Raw genomic sequence first — 26,689 nt, forward strand, 5'->3', positions numbered from 1 at the left:
CTCCCGCAAAACGTTTACATTTTTTAAAACTCAGTCTGGATCTCAACTTACTGTTGAGAATTAGAATAGTAGAATACACAAGATGCAATTTAAAAATGTGGTTGTGCATCAGCAGTTTTTCTTTTGTTACAGTATGTCAGTCACTCAAATAGCCATGTCAGTTAACATTGTTTTTATTTAACCAGGCAAGTCAATTAAGAACAAATTCTTATTTTCAATGACAGCCTACACTGGCCAAACCCAGACAACACTGGGCCAATTGAGCACTGCCCTATGGGACTCCCAATCACAGGTGGTTGTGATACAGCCTGGATTTGAACCAGGGTGTCTGCAGTGCCCTAGACCACTGCGCCACTCGGGAGCTTGGTAAGTTACTCTAGCCAGTTATCTAAACTAGTTATCATGGCCAACGAGTAATCATGGCCAAATATTGACAGGGCACACAAGGCACATGCCCAGGGGCCCTGACCTCCAGTGGGCCCCCATTGATTTTGTAAGTCACTTGCAATCAGATATCATATTAACATGGCATAAGTCATGGCAAAATTAGTAGAATTGTATGAAATTTGTTGTAAAATTGCAAAATTTTCTCTCTGCCCAATGGTAAAATATGTAGAATTGCAGAAAATGTTCTCTGCGACCCATGGCAAAATGTGTAGAATTGTATGAAATATTTCTCTGTGCCATCAAGACGCGGGCCAGTAAAATTTTAAAAAGGTTAAGGCTGGCCCTGCATTTAAATCAAATCAAATGTTATTTGTCACACATGCCGATTACAACAGTGCCGATTACAACAGCTTACTTACAAGCCCTTATCCAACAATGCAGTTATAAATAAAAAATAGATAAGTAAAAACAACTAAAAAAACTGTTGCAAATAATTAAAGAGCAGCAATAAAATAACAATAGTGAAGCTATATACAGGGGGTTTAGTTAAGAGATTTAAGTAGTTTAACTGCACAAATATATTGATTGCATAAATCACTTGACTGCATGTGTGGGAATGGATGTGGGTACGCAGACCCGCAAGCCACTGCGTCGCCTCATGATGAGTTCCAATTTTTTGTGGCCCCAATCCCCATCAAAGTTGCCCATCCCTGGGCTACAGTATCAAGGAAAGGAATTGTGCTGGGAATAGAGTGTTCGTCCCCAATGGACCCATGGGGCTCTGTTCAAAAGTAGTGGACTAAATAGGGAATAGGGTATCATTTAATGATACCTTTTTGCTTGGTAGGGAAGATTAGGGATACAGGAGGAGGGGGTGGTAGGGAAAGGGATGGAGAGAGGGGGAGTGAACTAGAATAAGAGAGAGAGACAGAGAGAGAGAGAGGGAGAGAGCGAGAGATACAATCTTAGAAAAAAAGGTGCTATCTACAACCTAAAAGGTTCCATTTGTGGTTCCAGGTAAAACCCTTTTGGTTCCAGGTAGAACCCTTTTAAGTTCATTGTAAAACCCTTTACACAGGTAGAACCCAAAATAGTTCTACCTGGAACTAAAAATACATTTACATGGAACCAAAAAGGGTTATCCTATTGGGACAGTTGAAGCAGACATCTTTAAGGGGCAGACATGAAGAAGCATCACCGATTCAGACACCCGGCAGCGCGCACACACACACACACACACACACACACACACACACACACACACACACACACACACACACACACACACACACACACACACACACACACACACACACAGCTAAATATAGTACTACCACAGAGAGAGGGAGGAGAGAGACAGGACAGAGATGGGGGAAAGGGAGAGACAGAGGGAGAGGAGAGAGATACAGGTAAACGAAAAGAGAAAGAGAGAGGGAGAGGAGAGAGATGGGGGTAAGGTCGAAAGAGAGAGAGAGAAGGGAGAGGTATACTGTTTTAAAGGATGACATCATCTCTGTTGCTCTTCTGTCTTACTCTCTTTCCCCTCCCTCCCTCCCTCCCTCCCTGTCTCTGTGGCTTTCTAAATGAGATGAGCAATTACTACTCTCGTCTTTAAAAAACACTTTTTCTGTTTTGGCTGTGTGTGTGTGTGTGTGTGTGTGTGTGTGTGTGTGTGTGTGTGTGTGTGTGTGTGTGTGTGTGTGTGTGTGTGTGTGTGTGTGTGTGTGTGTGTGTGTGTGTGTGTGTGTGTGTGTGTGTGTGTGTGACGAAGAGCCACTCTATTTTAGCTGCAGCCCTCCTCCGTCTCTCTCTCATTGTCTAACCTCACCCACATTGTGACGCAGTGAGTGAGAGAGAGAAAGGGAGAGAGACAGATGGAGAAAGAGAAAGAAAGAGACAGAGTCAGAGGTAAAGCGAGATAGACAGAGAGAGAGAGAGAAAGATAGAGAGGTAGAGAAGATATAGAACAATAATTTCTTTACTATGTCCCTTTCAGGAAATGTGTCTTACATCTAAAAAAAAAACACTACACAGCATCACCACATAAGGGACAGTCCAAAATGTACTGGGCTGGGGTGGGTACAGAATTAGGCAGGGTTGTCTAACTTTTTTTCTGCTTTGGGGAGGGTTTTTTATTTGGCACAGAAGAAGGTAGTGCGTTTTTTCCCTGGTTAACATTCACCCTTTTGCAGGTTTTGCTGCATAATTTCTTCCATCCTAGTCAAATTTCCTGATCTGCTTGCATGCACCAGTCAAAAGTTTGGACACACCTACTCATTCAAGGGGTTTTCTTTATTTCTCCTATTTTCTACATTGTAGAATAATAGTGAAGACATCAAAACTATGAAATAATACATATGGAATCATGTAGTAACCAAATATTTTAGATTTTTCAAAGTAGCCAGCCTTTGCCTTGATGACAGATTTGCACACTCTTGGCATTCTCTTCACAAGCTTCACCTGGAATGATTTTCCATCAGTCTTGAAGGATTTCCCAGATATGCTGAACACTTGTTGGCTGCTTTTCCTTCACTCTGCGGTCCAACTCATCCCAAACCATCTCAATTGGGTTGAGGTCGGGTGATTGTGGAGGCCAGGTCACCTGATGCAGCACTCCATCACTCTCCTTCTTGGTCAAATAGCCCTTACACAGCCTGGAGGTGTGTTGGGTCATTGACCTGTTGAAAAACAAATGACAGTCCCACTAAGCGCAAACCAGATGGGATGGCGTATCGCTGCAGAGCAGAATGCTGTGGTAGCCATGCTGGTTAAATGTGCCTTCAATTCTGAATAAATCACCAACAGCGTCACCAGCAAAGCTCCCCCAAACCATCACACCTCCTCCTCCATGCTTCACAGTGGGAATCACACATGCAGAGATCATTCATTCACCTACTCTGCGTCTCACAAAGAAACGGTGGTTGGAACCAAAAATCTCAAATTTGGATTCAGCAGACCAAAGGACAGATTTCCACCATTCTAATGTCCATTGCTTGTGTTTCTTGGCCCAAGCAAGTCTCTTCTTAGGGGACATCATGGTTTGGGGCTGCTTTGCTGCCTCAAGGCTGGACAGCTTGCTATTATCGATGGGAAAATGAATTCTCAAGTTTATCAAGACATTTTGCAGGAGAATGTATCTGTCCGTCAATTGAAGCTCAACAGAAGTTACGTGATGTAACAGGACAACAACCACAAATACAGAAGTAAATCAACAACAGAATGGCTTTAACAGAAGAAATACACCTTCTGGAGTGGCCCAGTCAGTCCTGATCTCAACCCGATTGAGATGCTATGGCATGACCTCAATAGAGCAGTTCACACCAGACAGCCCAAGAATATTGTGGAACTGAAACAGTTTTATAAAGAGGAATGGTCCAAAATTCCTCCTGACCATCGTGCAGGTCTGATCCGTAACTACAGAAAACTTTTGGTTGACGTTATTGCTGCCAAAGGAGGGTCAACCTGTTTTTAAATTCACATACTTTTTCCAACCTGCATTGTGAATGTTTACACGGTGTGTTCAATAAAGACATGAAAAATTATAATTGTTTGTGTGTTATTAGTTTAAGCAGACTGTGTTTGTCTATTGTTGTGACTTAGATGAAGATCAGATACAATTTTATGACCAATTTATGCAGAAATCCAGGTAATTCTGAAGGGTTCACATACTTTTTCTTCCCACTGTATATCAAGGTGTTTTGTTACTTCCCTTATGCACTATGCTTTTCCGTGCGCTAACTATTACTATACCACCAGGTCAATATGGTCCACCAGTCTAACTGTATATCTTGACCTCTACCCACCATTCATAGTGACAATGGTAGTATTTTCAATTCTCATTCTGAGATATGCTGTCTGTTGTGGATCATCATTCTCCCAAGTCGTCCTATGTGACCACATAAACTGCGTTTACACAGGCAACCCAATTCTGATCTTTTTTCCACTAATTGGTCTTTTGACCAATCACATCATAAATGTTCACATCAGATCTTTTTCAGAGCTGATCTGAATGGTCAAAAGACCAATTAGGGAAAAGAATACCATAATTGGGCTGCCTGTGTAAACGAAGACATATCCTCCCAGCAGGCCCAGTTATTAAGGAAAGCTTAACGGTGCTCTGCCTCCTCTCCAATCCGTACGACTACTCCTCGCGCACCTTGAGCCTAACTCTTTAATATAGCCTAAAGATTTGTCATTTATATTTTACAATGTATTACCTTTTATATGTGGCATAAACACAACCAGTCACAATGTTTTAATCTGATTAGGCTACCTACGCACGTTCTTCCAAAATATAATTCTAGCATTAAAAACTGTGCAGCAGCCATCTGATAAATGGAAAAAAACATCTGTTACAAAACACCGAAAGGTTTAATGACATTTGGAAATTGTCAAACAAAGCCTTCGATACTGGATAGGCCTACAAACAGAATTATTTTCTGTTTATTGAGATTGACATAAATTAGGCTTCCATTCAATTGGCAAAAGATTTCCATGTGAATATTTAAAAATCCACAAAAAATATGCGTATTTTCCCACCAATGGTGTTTCCACCAAATAGACTAAAAATCACTGTGTGATAACATAGTGCACGCAAAATTTACTTTTTCGCTTAAGTTTTCATGTACTGAATAAAAATCTGAAGTTCGGTGTGTTTACATCACATTTTCAGCTCTACTGATAGTTTTGTCACAAAGACTTTTGCGTTAAATAGCAAATGTGCCTACTCTGGTCATGGCACATGCACTCTAGCCAACAGCTTGCAGATACAGTGCGGGTAGGCTGTGCTGGTAGGCTAGTCTACATGATGACATTATTATGGCATCCAAGCAGCCAAGCATCTGCCATCACGTCACCAGAATCAGACACTCAATATTTATTGGAAAGGAGCATTAAAAGATCACTGTGCACTTTCACCACCCTGTGAAGTTCATCATACGTTATTTAACACTGACATTAACTGCATGGTTTCCCGAGTCGTAGTGGGAGGATCACACACCATATCATTGCATGACTCCAAGTTTACTTCGATATGACGGTTATTATATCAATATTCAGGCAGGTCACCCGTGATACAAGTCAGTATTCAACGTCAATCAATGTCTGAAGACGAAGGGAGATGGCGTGGAAACTGGCCACTAGGGGCAACAGTGAGCACAGTTACGTTCAAGTAGGTTTCGGTTTTGCTAGTGTGTTGTGGAAGGGAATGGCAGATGGGTGCAAGCATCTGTCTCTGGTTTGAAAGGTTGCATGTTAACGATAAAAAGTTGTTTTTTACATTTTTCCAAACTTTAACCCTTACCTGAACCATTCGGAGTTAATGCCTAACCTTAACAATTGGAGTTAATGCCTAACCTTAACAATTGGAGTTAATGCCTAAACTTAACCTTAAACACTTTGAAGTGTGACGTTTGGAAGAAGTTTGAAATTTGACGTTTGAGAAACAAATCAAATCAAATTTTATTTGTCAATTGCACCGAATAAAACAGTAGACCTTACAGTGAAATGCTTACTTAACCAACAATGCAGTTTTTAGAAAAAATTAATAAACTGAAATATACAATAAATAAATAAAAATTAAAAAATGACAAAAATAGAAGACAAAAATTATAATTAAAGAGCAACAATAAAATAACAGTAACAAGGCCATATAAAGGGGGTATCGGTACAGAGTCAATGTGCGGGGGCACATGTTAGTTGAGGTAATATGTACATGTAGGTAGAGGTAAAGTGACTATGCATAGATAATAAACAGAGAGTAGCAGCAGCATAAAAACTGGGGGGTGGTCAATGCAAATAGTCCAGGTAGCCATTTGGTTAGCTGTTCAGAAGTCTTATGGCTTGGGGGTAGAAGCTGTTAAGAAGCCTTTTGGACCTAGACTTGGTGCTCCGGTACCGCTTGCCATGCAGTAGCAGAGAGAACAGTCTATGACTAGGGTGGCTGGAGTCTTTTGCAATTTTTTGGACCTTTCACTGACACAGCCTGGTATAGAGGTCCTGGATGGCAGGAAGCTTGGCCGTACGCACTACCCTCTGTAGTGCCTTGCAGTCAAAGGCCAAGCAGTTGCCATACCAGGCGGTGATGCAACCAGTCAGGATGCTCTTGATGGTGCAGCTGTACAACTTTTTGAGTATCTGAGAACCCATGCCAAATCTTTTCAGTGTCTTGAGGGGGAATAGGCGTTGTCGTTCCCTCATGACAGTTTGTTGGTGATGTGAACACCAAGGAATATGAAGCTGTCAACCTGCTCCATTACAGCACCATCGATGAGAATGGGGGAATGTTTGGCCCTCCTTTTCCTGTAGTCCACGATCATCTCGTTTGTCTTGATCACGTTGAGGGACAGGTTGTTATCCTGGCACCACACTGCCAGGTCTCTGACTTCTTCCCTATAGGCTGTCAGGTAGGCCTGATAGTTGTCGGTGATCAGGCCTACCAGTATTGTGTCGTCTGCAAATGTAATGATGATGTTGGAGTCATGCTTGGCCATGCAGTCATGGGTGAACAGGGAGTACAGGAGAGGACTTAGCACGCACCCCTGAGGTGCCCCTGTGTTGAGGATCAGCGTGGCAGATGTGTTGTTACCTACCCTTACCACCTGGATGTGACCCATCAGGAAGTCCAGGATCTGGTTGCAGAGGGAGGTGTTGATGAGCTTTGAGGGCACAATGGTGTTGAATGCTGAGCTGTAGTCAATGAATAGCATTCTCACATAGGTGTTCCTTTTGTCTAGTTGGCAAAGGGCAGTGTGGAGTGAACTAGAGATTGCATCATCTGTGGATCTGTTGGGATGGTAAGCAAATTGGAGTGGGTCTAGGGTTTCTGGGATAATGGTGTTGATGTGAGCCATGACCAGCCTTTCAAAGCACTTCATGAATGAATGCTACGGGCTGGTAGTCATTTAGGCAGGTTACCTTGGTGTTCTTGGGCACAGGGACTATGGTGGTCTGCTTGAAACATGTTGGTATTACAGACTTGGTCACGGACAAGTTGAAAATGCATGCTCGGAGTACACGTCCTGGTAATCCGTCTGGCCCTGCGGCCTTGTGAATGTTGACCTGTTGGAAGGTCTTACTCACATCGACTATGGAAAGCGTGATCACACAGTCGTCCGGAACAGCTAGTAAGCAATGGTAAGCAAATTGGAGTGGGTCTAGGGTTTCTGGGATAATGGTGTTGATGTGAGCCATGACCAGCCTTTCAAAGCACTTCATGGCTACGGACATGAATGCTACGGTCTGGTAGTCATTTAGGCAGGTAACCTTGGTGTTCTTGCGCACAGGGACTATGGTGGTCTGCTTGAAACATGTATGCTCTCATGCATGCTTCAGTGTTGCTTGCCTTGAAGCGTGCATAGCTCATCTGGTAGGCTTGTGTCACTGGGCAGCTCTCGGCTGTGAATCCCTTTGTAGTCTGTAATAGTTTGCAAGCCCTGCCACATCCGACGAGCGTCAAAGCCGGTGTGGTAGGATTAAATTCTTAGTCCTGTATTGCCGCTTTGCCTGTTTGATGGTTCGTCGGCGGACACAGCAGGATTTTTTAAAGCATCCCGGGTTAGAGTCCCGCTCCTTGAAAGTGGCAGCTCTACCCTTTAGCTCAGTGAGGATGTTGCCTGTAATCCATGGCTTCTGGTTGGAGTAGGTACGTACAGTCACTGTGGGGACGACGTCATCGATGCACTTATTGATGAAGCCGGTGACTGAAGGTGTACTCCTGAATGCCATCAGAAGAATCCCGGAACATATTCCAGTCTGTGCTAGCAAAACAGTCCTGTAGCTTAGCATCTGCATCATCTGACCACTTCCATATTGAGCGAGTCACTGGTACTTCCTGCTTTAGTTTTTGCTTGTAAGCAGGAATCAGGATGATAGAGTTATGGTCAGATTTTCCAAATGGAGGGCGAGGGAGAGCTTTGTAAGCATCTCTCTGTCTGGAGTAAAGATGGTCTAGAGTTTTGTTTCCTCTGGTTGCACATGTAACATCAAATCAAATCAACTTTTATTGGTCACATGCACCGAATACAACAGGTGTAGACCTTACAGTGAAATGCTTACTTACAAGCCTTTAAACAACAATGCAGTTTTAAGAAAAATAAGTGTTAAGTTAAAAATAGATAAGTAAAAAATGTTAAATATAAAAAATAAAATAATTAAAGAGCTTGATGCAATATTTTTTCATAAAAAGTGTTTTCATAAAGGTGTTTCCACCACCATTTCTTGCATAGTTCATTTTACAGACACAAAGAAATCTCACAACTTCGAACAAATTAATTATCTGTCGGCATTTATTCAATTGTACCGAAACTTCCCTGTTTCCATCACAGCTGTCTTGATTTTTTGTTTATACGGAATGACTTTACTCACATAAAAACTGTGGATGGAAATGTGGTTAGAGTCTCTTTTTGATTGTGGTGTTGAAATCGCAAGCCATGATATTGAAGCGCCTGAAGCCGGTTTTCTTTGCTTATTGGTTGTGTGGTGCATTGGCACAGAAAACTGTTGGTGGGAAATGTGTTGGATATATTTTATATAATAAAAAATATAGCATCAAAATGGTGAAAATCTGATTTCCCCCTAGCTGATCATTGTCTGCAGCTGGCTCTGAACATAGTGTATTGAAACAAGCAGGGAGGGTGAGCTGGCCCGTGGTGGTCGGCAAACCCTCAACCTTCTGGCCCATAGCCCTACGTGGAATCAACTGTGCCATGAAAAGCATGCTGAGTGGTAAAGTTAATATCCATGTTTATAAACACAGGGTCGCTACAGTTATTGTTATTTGTGGCCGTAAACATTATTTAGAGCTAATTTTGAGGGGGAAGGGTGTACACTTTTTTTTCATTATAAGGGGAGGGTCATGTGAAAATATTTTTATCGGTGGGGAGGGGTGACATTTTTGGACATCCCCCCGTGCATAACGACGCAAATACAATGTAAATCAAGCAATAATTACAGCAGACAACACATATGGATACAGTTCAGTTCATAATTTGGATCATATGTTCAGATCCAGAATGAATCAATAACATGGATTTATACAGCTCTTCTACACACAAACACACACACACACACACAAAAACCCAAGTTTTTAGCTCCACATGTATGTATGAATCACTTGACTTCACACTGAATACATTTGCCTTTCACAATACTAACATAATACACCACTGTCTATATAGCTAATACAAGTGGCGAAATACAAGAAGCTGAATGCAATACAATTCGGAAGACAACCACCTGAAAATCGTCCTATATACACTACCGTTCAAAAGTTTGGGGTCACTTAGAAATGTCCTTGTTTTTGAAAGAAAAGCACATTTTTTGTCTATTAAAATAACATCAACTTGATCCGAAATACAGTGTAGACATTGTTAATGTTGTAAATTACTATTGTAGCTGGAAACGACAGATGTTTTATGGAATATCTAAATAGGCGTACAGAGGCCCATTATCAGCAACCTTCACTCCTGTGTTCCAATTTTTTTTTTATGCAAATATATTAAAAACAAAAATACCTTATTTACATAAGTATTCAGACCCATTGTTATGAGCCTCAAAATTGAGCTCAGTTGCATCCTGTTTCCATTGATTATCCTTGAGATGTTTCTAGAACTTGATTAGAGTTCACCTGTGGTAAATTCAATTGATTGGACATGATTTGGAAAGGCACACACCTGTCTATATAAGGTTCCACAGTTGACAGTGCATTACAGAGCAAAAAATCAAGCCATGAGTTCAAAAGAATTGTCCATAGAGCTCCGAGACAGGATTGTGTCGAGGCACAGATCTGGGGAAGGGTACCAAAACAATTCTGCATCATTGAAGGTCACAGCGGCCTGCATCATTCTTAAATGGAAAGACACTTCCTAGAGCTGGCCGCCTGGCCAAACTGAGCAGTCTGGGGAGAAGGGCCTTGGTCACGGAGGTGGCCAAGAACCTGAGGGTCATTCGGACAGCAGTGGCGGTCAGTCTTGTTTAAGATGAGGGAGGACGATTTTATTTTAATGAGCGTAGCCTTTTTTCTAGTACAGCATATTGGATTACTCTCATTCATATTCCATTCACCCAGTTCAATGTAACAGCGATAGGTTTAGGCTACTACATGATACTCAAATGTTCCCTATACCCATCAAGAGGTTGCTACGACCTAGCCTATGAATGAAAGTTTACAATGTAGGTGCACACATGGACAGACAGTGACATTCAATACCGCCTTGCACACTCTTGCCTGCATCTTGCTGATATAGTGTGTTATCATTAGTCCAACAGTTGCAAACTAGAGTTTCTATTGGACAAATTCAGGTATGTTATCCGCGTTTTGTTCCGTTTGCTTCCATTTAAGAAACATTTTTTAACAGAATCGGCGGAATGAATACACCCCTGATCACGTGTAAACACAGTTCACTTTCATAGTAGCCAAGTTGTATTCCTTCTCGCATCTCTCCTCCTTTCACCTCTTCCATTCGCTTGTGGACTACAATGCACCACACATCAGCTGTATGGGACCAGGCGAAGAAACCTTTCCAAGCCAAACCGCTACACACAGCCTACATCGTTGTCACCATATTAGCTAAAGTAACATCACAGTCAGTATAGCTAATAGAACTAACGTATTAGTAAACAATCATGCAGTAACGTTACAGTGTACAGTCAGTAAGCAGTTACACTGGCGGGCCTCAGTGGCAATAAATTAGTAATACCAAAAGCTTACCTTGACTTGGAAGAGTTCCAGTGTTGTGTTGGAAAGTCATTGCCAGCAAGCTAACATAGCATCCCTGTTTGAGCAGGGTGTTTCAGTAGGCTAAACTAGCCAGCTGCATTTACTAGCTAAGTAAGTAAAACTGAAAGTGGAAGGAAATGACACTATATTTCTCTCTTGCTTCTTCATTTAGGAAGTAATTAATTTATTCAAAACTGTTCAACTATTGTCTTTCTCTCTCTTTGAGTCAACTACTCAATACATTTTATACACTGCAGTGCTAGCTAGCTGTAGCTTATGCTTTCAGTACTAGATTAATTCTCTGATCCTTTGATTGGGTGGGCAACATGTCAGTTTCTGCAAGAGCTCTGATAGGCTGGAGGACGTCCTGCATTAATTACTGTGTAAGTCTATGGAAGGGGGTGAGAACCATGAGCCTCCTAGGTTTTGTGTTGAAGTCAATGTACCCAGAGGAGGACAGAAGCTAGCTGTCCTCCGGCTACAAAGAAGGCTACTGTAGACCTTTGCAAAATAGTGTTTTTTAATCAACTATTTGGTGACGTGATTATATTTAGCATAGTTTTATCTAAAAATGATAACTTTTTTAATGTTTTACAATTTACATTTTTATGAAATTCACTGCGGAGGATGGTCCTCCCCTTCCTCCTTTGAGGATCATCCACTGTCTGACAAAGCTGCAGAGTTCCTCTGTGGAGATGGGAGAACCTTCCAGAATGACAACCATCTCTGCAGCACTCCACCAATCAGGTCTTTATTGTAGTGGCCTGACGGAAGCCACTCCTCAGTAAAAGTCACATGACAGCCCGCTTGGAGTTTGCCAAAAAGCACCTAAAGGACAAGATTCTCTGGTCTGATGAAAACCAAGATTGAACTCTTTGGGCTGAATGCCAAGCATCACATCTATATATTTTACCTCTTGGGGATGTCATTCGAAAACATAATGTTAAATTTCACTGCTATGCGGACGACACACAGCTGTACATTTCAATGAAACATGGTGAAGCCCCAAAATTGCCCTCGCTAGAAGCCTGTGTTTCAGACATAAAGTGGATGGCTGCAAACTTTCTACTTTTAAACTCGGACAAAACAGAGATGCTTGTTCTAGGTCCCAAGAAACAAAGAGATCTTCTGTTGAATCTGACAATTAATCTGGATGGTTGTACAGTCGTCTCAAATAAAACTGTGAAGGACCTCGGCGTTACTCTGGACCCTGATCTCTCTTTTGAAGAACATATGTTTCAAGGACAGCTTTTTTCCATCTACGTAACATTGCAAAAATCAGAAACTTTCTGTCCAAAAATGACGCAGAAAAATGTATCCATGCTTTTGTTACTTCTAGGCTGGACTACTGCAATGCTCTACTTTCCAGCTACCCGGATAAAGCACTAAACAAACTTCAGTTAGTGCTAAATACGGCTGCTAGAATCCTGACTAGAACCAAAAAATTTGATCATATTACTCCAGTGCTAGCCTCCCTACACTGGCTTCCTGTTAAGGCAAGGGCTGATTTCAAGGTTTTACTGCTAACCTACAAAGCATTACATGGGCTTGCTCCTACCTATCTTTCCGATTTGGTCCTGCCGTACATACCTACACGTACGCTACGGTCACAAGACGCAGGCCTCCTAATTGTCCCTAGAATTTCTAAGCAAACGGCTGGAGGTAGGGCTTTCTCCTATAGAGCTCCATTTTTTATGGAATGGTCTGCCTACCAATGTGAGAGACGCAGACTCAGTCTCAACCTTTAAGTCTTTACTGAAGACGTATCTCTTCAGTAGGTCCTATGATTAAGTATAGTCTGGCCCAGGAGTGTGAAGGTGAACGGAAAGGCTGGAGCAACGAACCGCCCTTGCTGTCTTTGCCTTGCCGGTTCCCCTCTTTCCACTGGGATTCTCTGCCTCTAACCCTTTTACAGGGGCTGAGTCACTGGCTTACTGGTGTTCTTCCATGCCGTCCATGGGAGGGGTGCGTCACTTGAGTGGGTTGAGTCACTGACGTGGTCTTCCTGTCTGGGTTGGCGCCCCCCCTTGGGTTGTGCCATGGCGGAGATCGTTGTGGGCTATACTCGGCCTTGTCTTAGGACGGTAAGTTGGTGGTTGGAGACATCACTCTAGTGGTGTGGGGGCTGTGCTTTGGCAAAGTGGGTGGGGTTATATCCTGCCTGTTTGGCCCTGTCCGGGGGTATCATCGGATGGGGCCACAGTGTCTTCTGATCCCTCCTGTCTCAGCCTCCAGTATTTATGCTGCAGTAGTTTATGTGTCGGGGGGCTAGGGTCAGTCTGTTACATCTGGAGTATTTCTCTTGTCTTATCCCATGTCCTGTGTGAATTTAAATATGCTCTCTCTAATTCTCTCTTTCTCTCTTTCTGTCTTTCTCTCGGAGGACCTGAGCCCTAGGACCATGCCTCAGGACTACCTGGTATGATGACTCCTTGCTGTCCCCAGTCCACCTGGCTGTGCTGCTGCTCCAGTTTCAACTGTTCTGCCTGCGGCTATGGAACCCTGACCTGTTCACCGGACGTGCTTGTTGCACCCTCGACACCTACTATGATTATTATTATTTGACCAAGCTGGTCATTTATGAACATTTTAACATCTTGACCATGTTCTGTTATAATATCCACCCTGCACAGCCAGAAGAGGACTGGCCACCCCTCATAGCCTGGTTCCTCTCTAGGTTTCTTCCTAGGTTTTTGGCCTTTCTAGGGAGTTTTTCCTAGGGAGTTTTTCCTAGCCACCGTGCTTCTTTCACATGCTTTGCTTGCTGTTTGGGGTTTTAGGCTGGGTTTCTGTACAGCACTTTGAGATATCAGCTGATGTACGAAGGGCTATATATTTAAAAAAAAATTGATTTGATTTGAAACGTGGCACCATAACTACGGTGAAGCATGGTGGTGACAGCATCATGCAGTGGGGATCTTTTTAGGCGGCAGGGACTGGAAGACTAGTTAGGATCGAAGGAAAGATGAACGGAGCAAAGTACTGAGAGATCCTTGATGAAAACCTGCTCCAGAGCACTCAGGACCTCCAACTGGGGCGAAATTTAATCTTCCAACAGGACAACGACCATAAGCACACAGCCAAGAAAACGCAGAAGTGGCTTCGGGACAAGTCTCTGAATATCCTTGGTCATGTGGCGTTAATCAAAAGCTTTGATTTGGGAATTCTAAATTCCAACAGGACAAAGTGTATGAATCACTATCAAATATGAGCCCGGACTTGAACCCGATTGAGCGTCTCTGGAGAGACCTGAAAATAGCTGTGCAGCGACGCTCCCCGTCCAACCTGACAGAGCTTGAGAGGATCTGCAGCGAAGAATGGGAGAAACTCCCCAAATACATGTGTGCCATGTATGTTGTGTCATGCCCAAGAAGACTCAAGGTTGTAATCGCTGCCAAAGGTGCTTCAACAAAGTACTGAGTTAATTTTAAGGATCGGACCATTTTTTTCAATTTTCGTCTAAAATGACATACCCAAATCTAACTGCCTGTAGCTCAGGATAGAAATGTGAAATTAATGTAGGAGAATATAACACATTAGATCTGGTAAAAGATAATACAAACATTGAAAGATGCGTTATTTAAAAAAAAATCATCATCGTCTTTGAAATGCAAGAGAAAGGCCATACTATAATATTGCAGATTAGGCACTAGTTAGATTTTGGCCACTAGATGGCAGCAGTGTGTGTGCAAAGTTCCAGATTCATCCAGTGAAGCATTACAATACTGCACAGTATTTTGTATCAAGTCTCCCCAAATGTGCTGAATTGGTCAATTGATACATTTTCAAGTACATAACTATAGAGAACATACAAAAATGTTATGGTAATACAAAATGTTAGTTTACACACACCCAGGAATGTCATACATGATGGATCATTAGCTTATACACTAACTTTCACACATCTAGATGGCCAGGCAGGGTGGATGTGGACCCAGAGACAGCAGGGGTTCAAATCAAACTGTTTGCTAGGGATGGAGAAAAAATGTGACACCAATCAGGCCCTCGAGGACTGGTGTTGCCCACCCCTGCCGTAGATGTTGAGGGTCTGAATACTTATGTAAATATGATATCAAATTTTTATTTCTAATACATTTGCAAACATTTCTAAAACCCTGTTTTTTCTTTGTGTTGGGGTGTTTATGGGGTATTGTGTGTAGATTGATGAGGGGGGGAAACGATTTTATTTACAGATAGCCAGGGGCACACTCCAACACTCAGACATAATTTGCAAACAAAGCATTTGTGTTTAGTGAGTTCGCCAGATCAGAGGCAGTAGGGATGACCAGGGATGTTCTCTTGATAAGTGAGGGAATTGAGGAATTTCCTGTCCTGCTAAGTATTCAAAATGTAACGAGTATGTTTGGGTGTCAGGGAAAATGTATGGAGTAAAAAGTACATTCATTTCTTTAGGAAAGTAGTGAAGTAAAGGTTGTCAAAAATAAACCCCAAAAAACTTCTTAAGTAGTATTTTACAGTAGTTTTACTTAAGTACTTCACACAACTGGTAAGAGTAAAATCATCTCAAGTAAATTTGCTGACACACAAAGCTCAAAATACATTGAAATTCCATCCATCAGTGCCTTTAAACAGCTTGGAAAATTCCAGAAAATTATGTCATGGCTTTAGAAGCTTCTGATAGGCTAATTGACATCATTTCAGTCAATTGGAGGTGTACCTGTGGATGTATTTCAAGGCCTACCTTCAAACTCAGTGCCTCTTTGCCTGACATTATGGGAAAATCAAAAGAAATAAGCCAAAATTGTAGACCTCCACAAGTCTGGTTCATCCTTGGGAGCAATTTCCAAACACCTGAAGGTACCACGTTCATCTGTACAAACAATAGTACGCAACTATAAACACCATGGGACCACGTAGCCGTCACACCGCTCAGGAAGGAGACGCGTTCTGTCTCCTAGAGATGAACGTACTTTGGTGGGAAAAGTGCAAATCAATCCCAGAACAACAGCAAAGGACCTTGTGAAGATGCTGGAGGAAACAGGTACAAAAGTATCTATATCCACAGTAAAACGAGTCCTATATCGACATAACCTGAAAGGCCGCTCAGCAAGGAAGAAGCCACTGCTCCAAAACCACCATTAAAGAGACTACGGTTTGCAACTGCACATGGGGACAAAGATCGTACTTTTTGGAGAAATGTCCTCTTGTCTGATGAAACAAAAATAGAACTGTCTGGCCATAATGACCATCATTATGTTTGGAGGAAAAAGGGGAGGCTTTTTTATGGCGGGGGTCGAAGAACACCATCCCAACCGTGAAGCACAGGGGTGGCAGCATCATCTTGTTGGGGTGCTTTGCTGCAGGAGGGACTGGTGCACTTCACAAAATAGATGGCAGGAAAATAATGTGGATATATTGAAGCAACATCTCAAGACATCAGTCAGGAAGTTAAAGCTTGGTCGCAAATGGGTCTTCCAAATAGACAATGACCCCAAGCATACTTCCAAAGTTGTGGCAAAATGGCTTAAGGACAACAAAGTCAAGGTATTGGAGTGGCCATCACAAAGCCCTGATCTCAATCCCATAGAAAAAGTGTGCACGAGCAAGGAGGCCTACAAACCTGACTCAGTTACACCAGCTCTGTCAGGCGGAATGGGCCAAAATTCACCCAACTTATTGTGGGAAGCTTGTGAAAGGCTACCTGAAACGTTTGACCCAAGTTAAACAATTTAAAGGCAATGCTAACAAATACTAATTGAGTGTATGCAAACTTCTGACCCACTGGGAATGTGATGAAAGAAATTAAAGCTGACATAAATCATTCTCTCTACTATTATTCTGACATTTCACATTCTTAAAATAAAGTGAGATCCTAACTGACCTAAGACAGGGACTTTTTACTGGGATTAAATGTCAGGAATTGTGAAAAACTGAGTTTAAATGTATTTGGCTAAGATATATGTAAACTTCCGACTTCAACTGTATTTTACACATCTCCAATTTGGCATGTCTCTTGTGATGCGGTTCACCGCAGCACAGACGGATGTGACAACTGTGTCATAGTTTTGAACAACCCTTCCCCCCCTTTTGTTCCATGCTGGCTGAAGTAACCAGCTAACACCAGACACAGATGAAAGGGAATCATATAAATATCTTTGCCATAGATGAATAGTGTACACTTTTAATTATATTTGCTGACACCCTACAGTCAAATATTGGCACCAGTAGAGAAGCTATCTGGCTATAAACCACGTAACTCTGCAAACATGCCTTCTCTGATGTTGGTTACAAGGCACTGTTTTTTTATTAGGTAAGAGAATATAATGTTACCATTGGTGTATTAAAAAGTGAATTAGGGTGATATCAGCCATTCCCTTTAATAATCCCGCCTCCTGAATCCAAGAGTTTGACGTGATGGAGGGGACCAGTAACTTTATGATCAAACTTTATTTATGCAGAAGCAACAGTACTTGTTCATACTTTGTTCTGGTTTCATGCAAATATCATCAAATTTCATGAGAAACATGATTTTGACTGTTCATGACCTTTAGTGAAAGAGACGTGGTTGTTGAATTAATTCATTTTCAGTCCTGTGGCCTTCATCAAATGAGTTCTTAGGTGAATGTTATTATTATAATTAAAGTCTTTATCACAATAAATTACATATCTCAAAAGGCCTTATTTTGAGACCTAGCTTTATCATAATACAGTGGCCTGAAACTCATGGTTTACAGGCCACATCGGGCCTGCAAGTAAATTTGCAAAATTCTGGTAAGTCTCCCAAAATTCCGAAGTTTAAAACCTGTTTGAAGGATATCCAGGAATCTTCAAACTGGGATTTCTTGAAAACAAGGGAAATTTACCAGAATTTTGAAACCCTACCTGCAAGTCACATTATGCTGGCTTGCAAAGTGTTTAGTAAATCCTATAGGAATCCAGCCAGAGTTAGTCTATCCAACAGTTGAAATCTGTATTCACCCGCAACTTGCATTTATAATGGCTGCCAGCATTAGAAACAGTGTGAGGAGTCTACCGAAGTAATTCAAACTGGAACAACCATTTCAGTAACTGGTGCAAAAAATTATTGGATTAGTTATCATTTTTTGTATTTATCTTTGTGTAGCATAAGATCAATCAAACAATAAATCACTCAATGTACAGTACATGCAAAAACACAGATATTAAAAACAATTCTTATTGGTACTAATCTGTACCTTTGCTTAGCAGAAAAGCTACAAATTGACAATGTATTGAAGAAAGTTACATATTTGTACCCAACTTAACCTGTTGTGGTATAGGGGGCAGTATTTTCACGGCCGGATAAAAAACGTACCCGATTTAATCTGGTTACTACTCCTGCCCAGAAACTAGAATATCCATATAATTAGTAGATCTAGATAGAAAACATTCTAACATTTCTAAAACTGTTTGAATGGTGTCTGTGAGTATAACAGAACTCATATGGCAGGCCAAAACCTGAGAAGATTCCATGCAGGAAGTGCCCCGTCTGACAATTTGTTGTCCTTCTGTTGCATCTCTATCGACATTACAGCATCTGTGCTGTAACGTGACACTTTCTAAGGCTTCCATTGGCTCTCTAAAGCCGCCAGAAAGTGGAATGGGGTGTCTGCTGTCTCTGGGCAAAGTACAGCAGCAGAGTTTGTAAGTGGTCAGCCTGGGGACAGTGAGACTGGAGATGAGCATTCACGAGACTTCTCTATTTTTTTCTTTCAGTCTTTGAATGAATACAACGTTGCCCGGTTGGAATATTATCGCTATTTTATGAGAAAAGTAGCATAAACATTTATTTTAAACAGAGTTTGACATGCTTCTAAGTACGGTAATGGAATATTTAAAAAAAAATTGTCACGAAATGCGCTCGCGAATTACCCTTCAGATAGTGACCTGAACGCACGAACAAAACGGCGGTATTTGGATATAACTATGGATTATTTGGAACCAAAACAACATTTGTTGTTGAAGTAGAAGTCCTGGGAGTGCATTCTGACGAAGAACAGCAAAGGTAATCCAATCTTTCTAATAGTAATTCTGAGTTTAGGTTGTCCCAAACTTGGTGGGTGTCAAATTAGCTAGCCATGATGGCCGAGCTATGTACTCAGAATATTGCAAAATGTGCTTTCGCCGAAAAGCTATTTTAACATCGGACATAGCGATTGCATAAAGGAGTTCTGTATCTATAATTCTTAAAATAATTGTTATGTATTTTGTCAACGTTTATCGTGAGTAATTTAGTAAATTCACCGGAAGTTTTCGGTGGGTATGCTAGTTCTGAACATCACATGCTAATATAAAAAGCGGGTTTTTGATATAAATATGAACTTGATTCATGTATAACATAATGTCCTAGGAGTGTCATCTGATGAAGATCATCAAAGGTTAGTGCTGCATTTAGCTGTGTTTTGGGTATTTGTGATGCATGCTAGTTGCTTGGAAATGGCTGTGTGTTTTTTTGTGTCTATGTACTCTCCTAACATAATCTAATGTTTTGCTTTCGCTGTAAAGCCTTTTGGAAATCGGACAACGTGGTTCGATTCAGAAGTGTATCTATAAAATGGTGTAAAATAGTCCTATGTTTGAGAACTTTGAATTATGACATTTTGTGGTTTTAAATTTGGCGCTCTGATTTGTCACTGGCTGTTGAATAGTGTGGGATGATTTCGTCCCACCTCCCCTAGAGAGGATAAGGTACAATGATGAATACACCTGTGCCAGGCTTGTATTGGAGGCGTGGCTTAGAGGGTGTGTGGCTTTCAGTTAGTTATTTTTCGCCACCCATGAGTGGAAGTGTTGTGCCAGTTTAAAAAGTCTATAGTTAAGTTAGTTAAAGTTTGAGCATGTCTGCTGCCACTTCTGAAGTCTTTATAAAGGCTTACATAAGAGCATTTCACACTAAATAGCTGTAATGGATAACGTAGTGACCTTAACATAACACTGCCATGAGGTATGGACTTCATGGCATAATGGTTAAGGTGTTGGCTTGATAGTTGCTGGACCCACATTCAAGTCCCAGTCAGGGCTACCCTTAAATTTGCTACATTGGTGTCAGAAGTTGTATGACGGCGAGGTGTTTACATTTGAGGACTTGGTATAGAGAACCGGTACATTTTCATCACTTAAAAGGAAAAAACGGTTTTGTCACTGTGGTGATACCCTGAAAAGGCACATTTGTACCTTTTCTACAGTTACGCTTTTGTACCTGTAGACTATATGTAAGAAAGATACTATTTTGCCCCCTAAAAGTACACTATTGGCTCTTTTAAAGTACAATTTGCAAGAGTACAATTGTGTGTGTGTGTGTGTGTGTGTGTGTGTGTGTGTGTGTGTGTGTGTGTGTGTGTGTGTGTGTGTGTGTGTGTGTGTGTGTGTGTGTGTGTGTGTGTGTGTGTGTGTGTGTGTGTGTGTGTGTGTGTGTGTGTGTGTGTGTGTGTGTGTGTGTGTGTGTGTGCGTGCGTGCGTGCGTGTGCGTGCGTGCGTGCGTGCGTGCGTGCGTGCGTGCGTGCGTGCGTGCGTGCGTGCGTGCGTGCGTGCGTGCGTGCGTGCGTGCGTGCGTGCGTGCGTGCGTGCGTGCGTGCGTGCGTGCGTGCGTGCGTGCGTGCGTGCGTGCGTGCGTGCGTGCGTGCGTGCGTGCAACAGGGCGATCACGAGATAAACTCTCTGGTCTATCTTAGGGAGCAAGGCTCTGCCAACGGCTTCAGTGCTCAGACAGAACCCCCTTATGCCTCTGGATTCTAACTGTGTGCCCTTTATACATAAGATGTGCATCGTCTGCATATTCTATCACTTATCCAACTGTATTTTAATTGATTGTTGTATTCCACTGTTTCCTAATCCTGGTTTTGGGGACCCAAAGGGGTGTACATTTTAGTTTTTGCCCAAGCACTAACACACCTGATTCCACTTATCAAAGGTTTGATGATGAGTTGATTAGGTGAAACAGGTGTGTAGGGCAAAAACTATAATGTGAACCCTTTTTGGTTCCCAGGATTAGGATTAAAAAACACTGCTGTATTTAATTTGCTTGTAATTGATTCAGAATTGAATTGGATTCAGTAAAGAATCTGTATGAATAATGTTATAATGTTCTAAAAATACGACCAATCCTCTGTTAAAGGTTGACTGGCTGTGTTTCAAATGGCAGCTTATTTCCTATGTAGTGCACTACTATTGAGCATAGGGCTCTGGTCAAAAGTAATGCACTATAAAGGGAATAGATTTCCATTTGGGTTGCAATAACTCTTGGGTCGAATTAACTCTTGATAAACAGATTCTCTGCCTCAACTTCCTAGTCAAATAAAGGTAAAATAATACATAATAAAACTAAAAAGGGGAGAGAAGAGGAGGGAAGAGGAGAGGAGGGGAGAGGAGGAAAGTCTACCCTGTGGGTGAAAATGTGACCTTAGCATCGTTAGCGTGTTAGCTAAAGCGTGGAGACCCATGACCAGGGAGGCAGGCTGATGCTGTAGCCTGAGGGGAGGACATCAAAGCTGGGGATGAGTGCCAAGCTAACAGCCTGTTTGAGGGAGATGTGGAGGTCTGGAGGACAAATACTTATTTATTTTACTGTATTGTTGCATGTGTACTCACAAAGCTTCTCGGAGTAGAAGTGGTTATGTAGGATCAGGTCCCCTGTAATCTTATTCATTATGATCTAAAAGACCAAACTGATCCTATATCAGCACTCCTACTCTGAGATACTTTATGAATAAATGATGATTTTCTTTTCTACACAGGAGACGATACAAAATTATTGCCTGATGAACTTCTTAACTTCATAATACCTTTCTGATTCTGATTTCAATCACTACAAATCATCCTTCCTTCAGATTGAAATACTGTCAAAAGTACTGTCAGACTGATCTGTAAGACTGTCATATCCCCAATTAAAAAAGTAAACATTGGCCATTGATTAAATTACTTCCTTTTACATGGTGGGGTTACAAATAAATGTTGATAACAAAATTGAGTCATGGGCCAAAAAGGTTTGGGAACCCCTGCATTATGGGATGCTCTGTTCTGGATTCATCCACTTTGATATTGATTAGAAATTACTTGATTAGCCTACATCAAACATACACTACATGGCCCAAGGTATGTGGACACCTGCTCGTCGAACATCTCATTCCAAAAACATGGGCATTTAATATAGAATTGGTCCCCCCCTTTGCTGCTACAACAGCCTGCGCTTTTCTGGGAAGGCTTTCCACTAGATGTTGGAACATTTCTGCAGGGACTGGCTTCCATACAGTCATGAGCATTAGTGAGCTCTGGCACTGATGTTGGGCGATTAGGCCTGGCTCGCAGTCAGCATTCCAATTCATCCCAAATGTGTTCGATGGGGTTGAGGTCAGGGCTCTATGCAGGCCAGTCAAGTTCTTCCACACTGATCTCAACAAACCATTTCTGTATAGACCTCGCTTTGTGCACGGGGGCATTGTCATGCTGAAACAGGAAATGGCCTTCCCCAAACTGTTGCCACAAAGTTGGAAGCATAGTGTCGTCTAGAATGTCATTGTATGCTGTAGCATTAAGATTTTCCTTCATTGGAACTAAGGGGCCTAACCTGAACCATGAAAAACAGCCCCAGACCATTATTCCTCCTCCACCAAACTTTACAGTTGGCACTATGCATTCGGGCAAGTAACGTTCTCCTGGCATACGCCAAACACAGATTTGTCCATCGGACTGCCTGATGTTGAAGCGTGATTCATCATTCCAAAGAACGCGTTTCTACTGTTCCAGAGTCCAATGGCGGCGAGCTTACACTACTCCAGCCGACGCTTGGCATTGTGCATGGTGACCTTAGGCTTGTGTGCAAGAAACTCCCGACTAAAATGTATTGTGCTGATGTTGCTTCCAGAGGCAATTTGGAACTCAGTAGTGAGTGTTGCAACCGAGGACAGACGATTTTTAAGTACTACGCGCTTCAGCACTCGGCGGTTCCGTTTTGTGAGCTTGTGTGGCCTACCACTTCACGGCTAAGCCGTTGTTGCGCCGAGACGTTTCCACTTCACAATAACAGCACTTACAGTTGACCAGGGCAGCTCTAGCAGGGCAGAAATTTGACAAACTGACTTGTTGTAAAGGTGGCATCCTATGACAGTGCCATGTTGAATGTCACTGAGCTCTTCAGTACAGGCCATTCTACTGCCAATGTTTGTCTGTGGAGATTGCATGGCTGTCTGCTCAATTTTATACACCTGTCAGCATCCAGTGTGGCTGAAATAGCCGAATCCACTAATTTGAAGGGGTGTCCACATACTTTTGGCCATGTAGTGTAATTGTATATACTGTCTATTAGCCTACATATAGTACAGCCTCATGGACTATACCATGCACGTTCATAGGCTTATGATTTTAAATGACAAAATCAAATCAGTAGAATAAATGTTGTTGATGTACTGTAGTGCCCTACTTATTCCATATGTAATGCACTACTTTGACATCCTATTCCCTATGTAGTGCACTACATTTGATCAATAGGCCTATTACATAGAATAAGCATTGATGAGGGGTAGGCTATCCACCTTTCAGGAATAGGCCTAGGCTGTATAAAATAAAGATAGAATCGAAGTTGATGGAGATGTAGGACACGCCTTTGGGCCCTGGTCAAAAGTACACTATTGAGGAAATAGGCTATCAAGGAAATAGGTTGCAACCTAAATCATATTACAGGCCATACTACATAGAATAGACCTTGATAAGCAGGTATTGGACCCATCTTTGAGCAAAGGCAGGCCTACTATAAACATAGGATAAGGTAAGACAGATAGAATACACATTGATAGGACATAAAATAGTAGCGTACTACAATAGGTCTACTACATAGAATAGACATTGAGGAGAAAGCAGAGGACCCACCTTTGAGCAGCGGCAGTGGCGTTAGCTCGACCTGGGAGCTCTGGTAGCGGAACTGGGACGAGGAGTGGGAGCGCCTCTGCCGGGCTCTACGCATCGAGCGCCGGGGAAACCCATCCACCTTCTCCGCTGACGGTACCGAGAACCCGGTGGTCGGGGAGGACGGGCTGGTCGGGGGCAGTTTGGTGGTCTCCATCGCTGCTGTGTTGTAGTGGCGAGCGGTCCGGTGTCTATGTCAAGTTTGTGTGTCTGTGTGTCTGGATGCGCCGATGAGATGCTAGTGAAGGAGAGGCGTATAGGATTGAGATAGGGTGAACAGTTTTTAATCCTTTATAGAGATAATACGTTAACAAATTAATAAAAATGGATAATCTGGGAATGGAACAGAGGGATGTGGAGGATTAGAGGAGGGGGGATAGAGGAGGGAGGAAGGAGGGAGGGATAGAGATGGAGAGGTGCAGTCCAGAGAGGGACGGATGGTGTGTGTTGCTTGTGACTGCCTGCCTGCCTGCTGCCTAACGTCTCAATACAGCAGAGGGAGGAAAAAAACGGTTGCTTCCCTCGTTTTTAAATTAACCGAAACATATTTTTATGCAAAGAAAAACGCATAGATCTAACGGGTAGGCCTAATTGTCCATGTATCTATCGATAGAGATGGGAAGAAACGCATGGGTTGTTAAGACTACTACTAAGTCATCAGCCTAAATGTGGTATTTATGTATATATTTCTGTCATGAATAGAGCCCATAGCCTATGGATCCTTAGATAAAGCACATCACACCGATAAAGCAGGCTTATTCCGAGCGCTGGTTATAAGGATCGTTCCCGAAAATGTCAACAACATGAATCCATAAAATCAATTGTTTGATTGGTCCTTTCTCATCGATGATAAGTAATTCATTAATTGATTAGCTTATAAAGGCTCATATCATAAAACCATTGATCTGAGTCCTTCTCATCACTGTTCCCCGGTTCCGTTAACGGTTCTGTTATTCGGTAACCTGCCTGGCGCTGCCGTTACAGACGGATCTGCGATCCGCGCAGGGCGGGGATGGAGATGTGGAGCTTGAACGTGTTGACATGTGCGGTTCTTCAGCGCGGCCGCTGCAACACCGAATCCCCGTCTCCTTTATAGCTAACCGCTAAAAACACCACAAAAACCTCCGCTGTGCTGGTTGCTCATAGATGGGTTAGGTATATATAGACCTATATTCCCATTGTTGTCTGCCTGTCGCGTTTCCTCTCTCCTTGGTTCGGTTAGGAAAGGGATGGCTTGTTCTCTCTCTCTCCGTCCTCCCTGTCCTCCTCTCTGTTTCGGCTGCGCTTACGTGGTGCAAGGAGAGACACACTGCGGCTGACGCTCTTCTCGCCACAGCGAATTATTTAATTATTTCAGATATATTTATGTACCCCTGTCTTTACGCCATGGACGGGCGGTGGAGCGCTTGGCTTGGGCTAATCCGTGGATGCGTTATGACGCCGAGGGCGCACACTCCTTCTTTTCATTCCCCATCTTTAAATAAAAAAGAACATCGTTTATCCCTTTTATCCATCCTCCTGTCCTCTCCTTCTGTTTCTTTAGCTAGGCTTCGTCCACCGATTGTTCACCACTGTCTCTATGTGTCTGTGCCATTCTCTCCTCCCTCTCTCTTCCTCCTTCACCCCTTTCTTTCCTCCCCTCTGTGCGTGTCTACATTAGTTTGAGGCTGATAGTGTCTACAGACTAGGTAAACCATTGTACATGCCTTCCTTCTTCCTCTCCTCCATTTGTTCTAACCCAGTTTCTCACTCTCAATTGCGCAACCGGTCACTGCATGCGCTCTAGTGCCTGGTGTCTGCACGCGCAATGCTTATGATGTAATCATCTGTATTAACCCAGTTAGTAAGCCTAGCCGTTATCGTTTATTATCACTGTTCTACGTCTCTCCAGTGGTGTCGTAATGCTGCCTCTCTCTCCAACCTGGTCTCAGAGCATTTCATATTATTCTGTATGCAAACCCGAGACACTCCATTTATGTTAAGTTTCGTATTGTAGGCCTATGTATTCATTTGTGGATTGCCATCACCCATTTTGTATTAAATGTTACGAATTACAGTTCGTATTATATGGTATGAATTTTCAAAACATACAATATATTACGAATTGCAAAATGTACAATATGTTAAGAATTTGCAAAAAGGAGGTGGCTAACGTTAGCTTGGCTAGGGGTTGAGGGTAAGGGTTAAGGTTAGGATTAAGTTTAGGAGTTAGGTTAAAGAGTTAGGGTTAGGTGAAGGGTTAGTTAAAAGGATTAAGGTTAGGGTTAGGGGGAGGGTTAGCTAACATGCTAATTAGTTGCAAATTAGCTAAAAAGAAGTAAGTAGTTGAAAAGTTGCTAATTTGAGTTTTTGCCTTAAGTAAGCATTTCTCTCATTCTCTCTCCTCCTCTCTCTTGTTGTCACCTCTCCTTGCACAGGTGAGCGGGTAGCAATTTGGATAACAGGAGATGGTGCTGAGCTCGAGCACAGTGGTCACGAGATGGGTATGTTCACGGGATTGTAATCAATGGTTACAGTGCCTTGGGAAAGTATTCACAACTTGACTTTTTCCACATTTTCTTACGTAACTGCCTTATTCTAAAATGGATTGAATAAATCAAACTCCTCAGCAATCTACACACAATACCCCATAATGGCAAACATAAAACAGGGTTTTTAGACATTTTTGCAAATGTATTAAAAATAGACAGAAATACCTTATTTACAAAA

General features: G+C 42.3%; 1 protein-coding gene across 1 annotated transcript in view; it reads right to left on the reverse strand.

Moving 5' to 3' along the window:
• Positions 1-25,809, reverse strand: part of LOC106609029 (serine/threonine-protein phosphatase 2A 56 kDa regulatory subunit beta isoform) — a 44,920-nt gene extending 19,111 nt beyond the window's left edge. Inside the window, exon 1 of the mRNA XM_014207363.2 lies at positions 23,945-25,809. Coding sequence (XP_014062838.1) covers positions 23,945-24,137 — 193 coding nt within the window. The 5' untranslated portion in view covers positions 24,138-25,809. The remainder of the gene's footprint in view (positions 1-23,944) is intronic.
• Between the last annotated feature and the right edge of the window lie 880 nt (positions 25,810-26,689).

Source organism: Salmo salar, chromosome ssa07, assembly GCF_905237065.1.
Source record: "Salmo salar chromosome ssa07, Ssal_v3.1, whole genome shotgun sequence".
Classification (NCBI taxonomy): domain Eukaryota; kingdom Metazoa; phylum Chordata; class Actinopteri; order Salmoniformes; family Salmonidae; genus Salmo; species Salmo salar.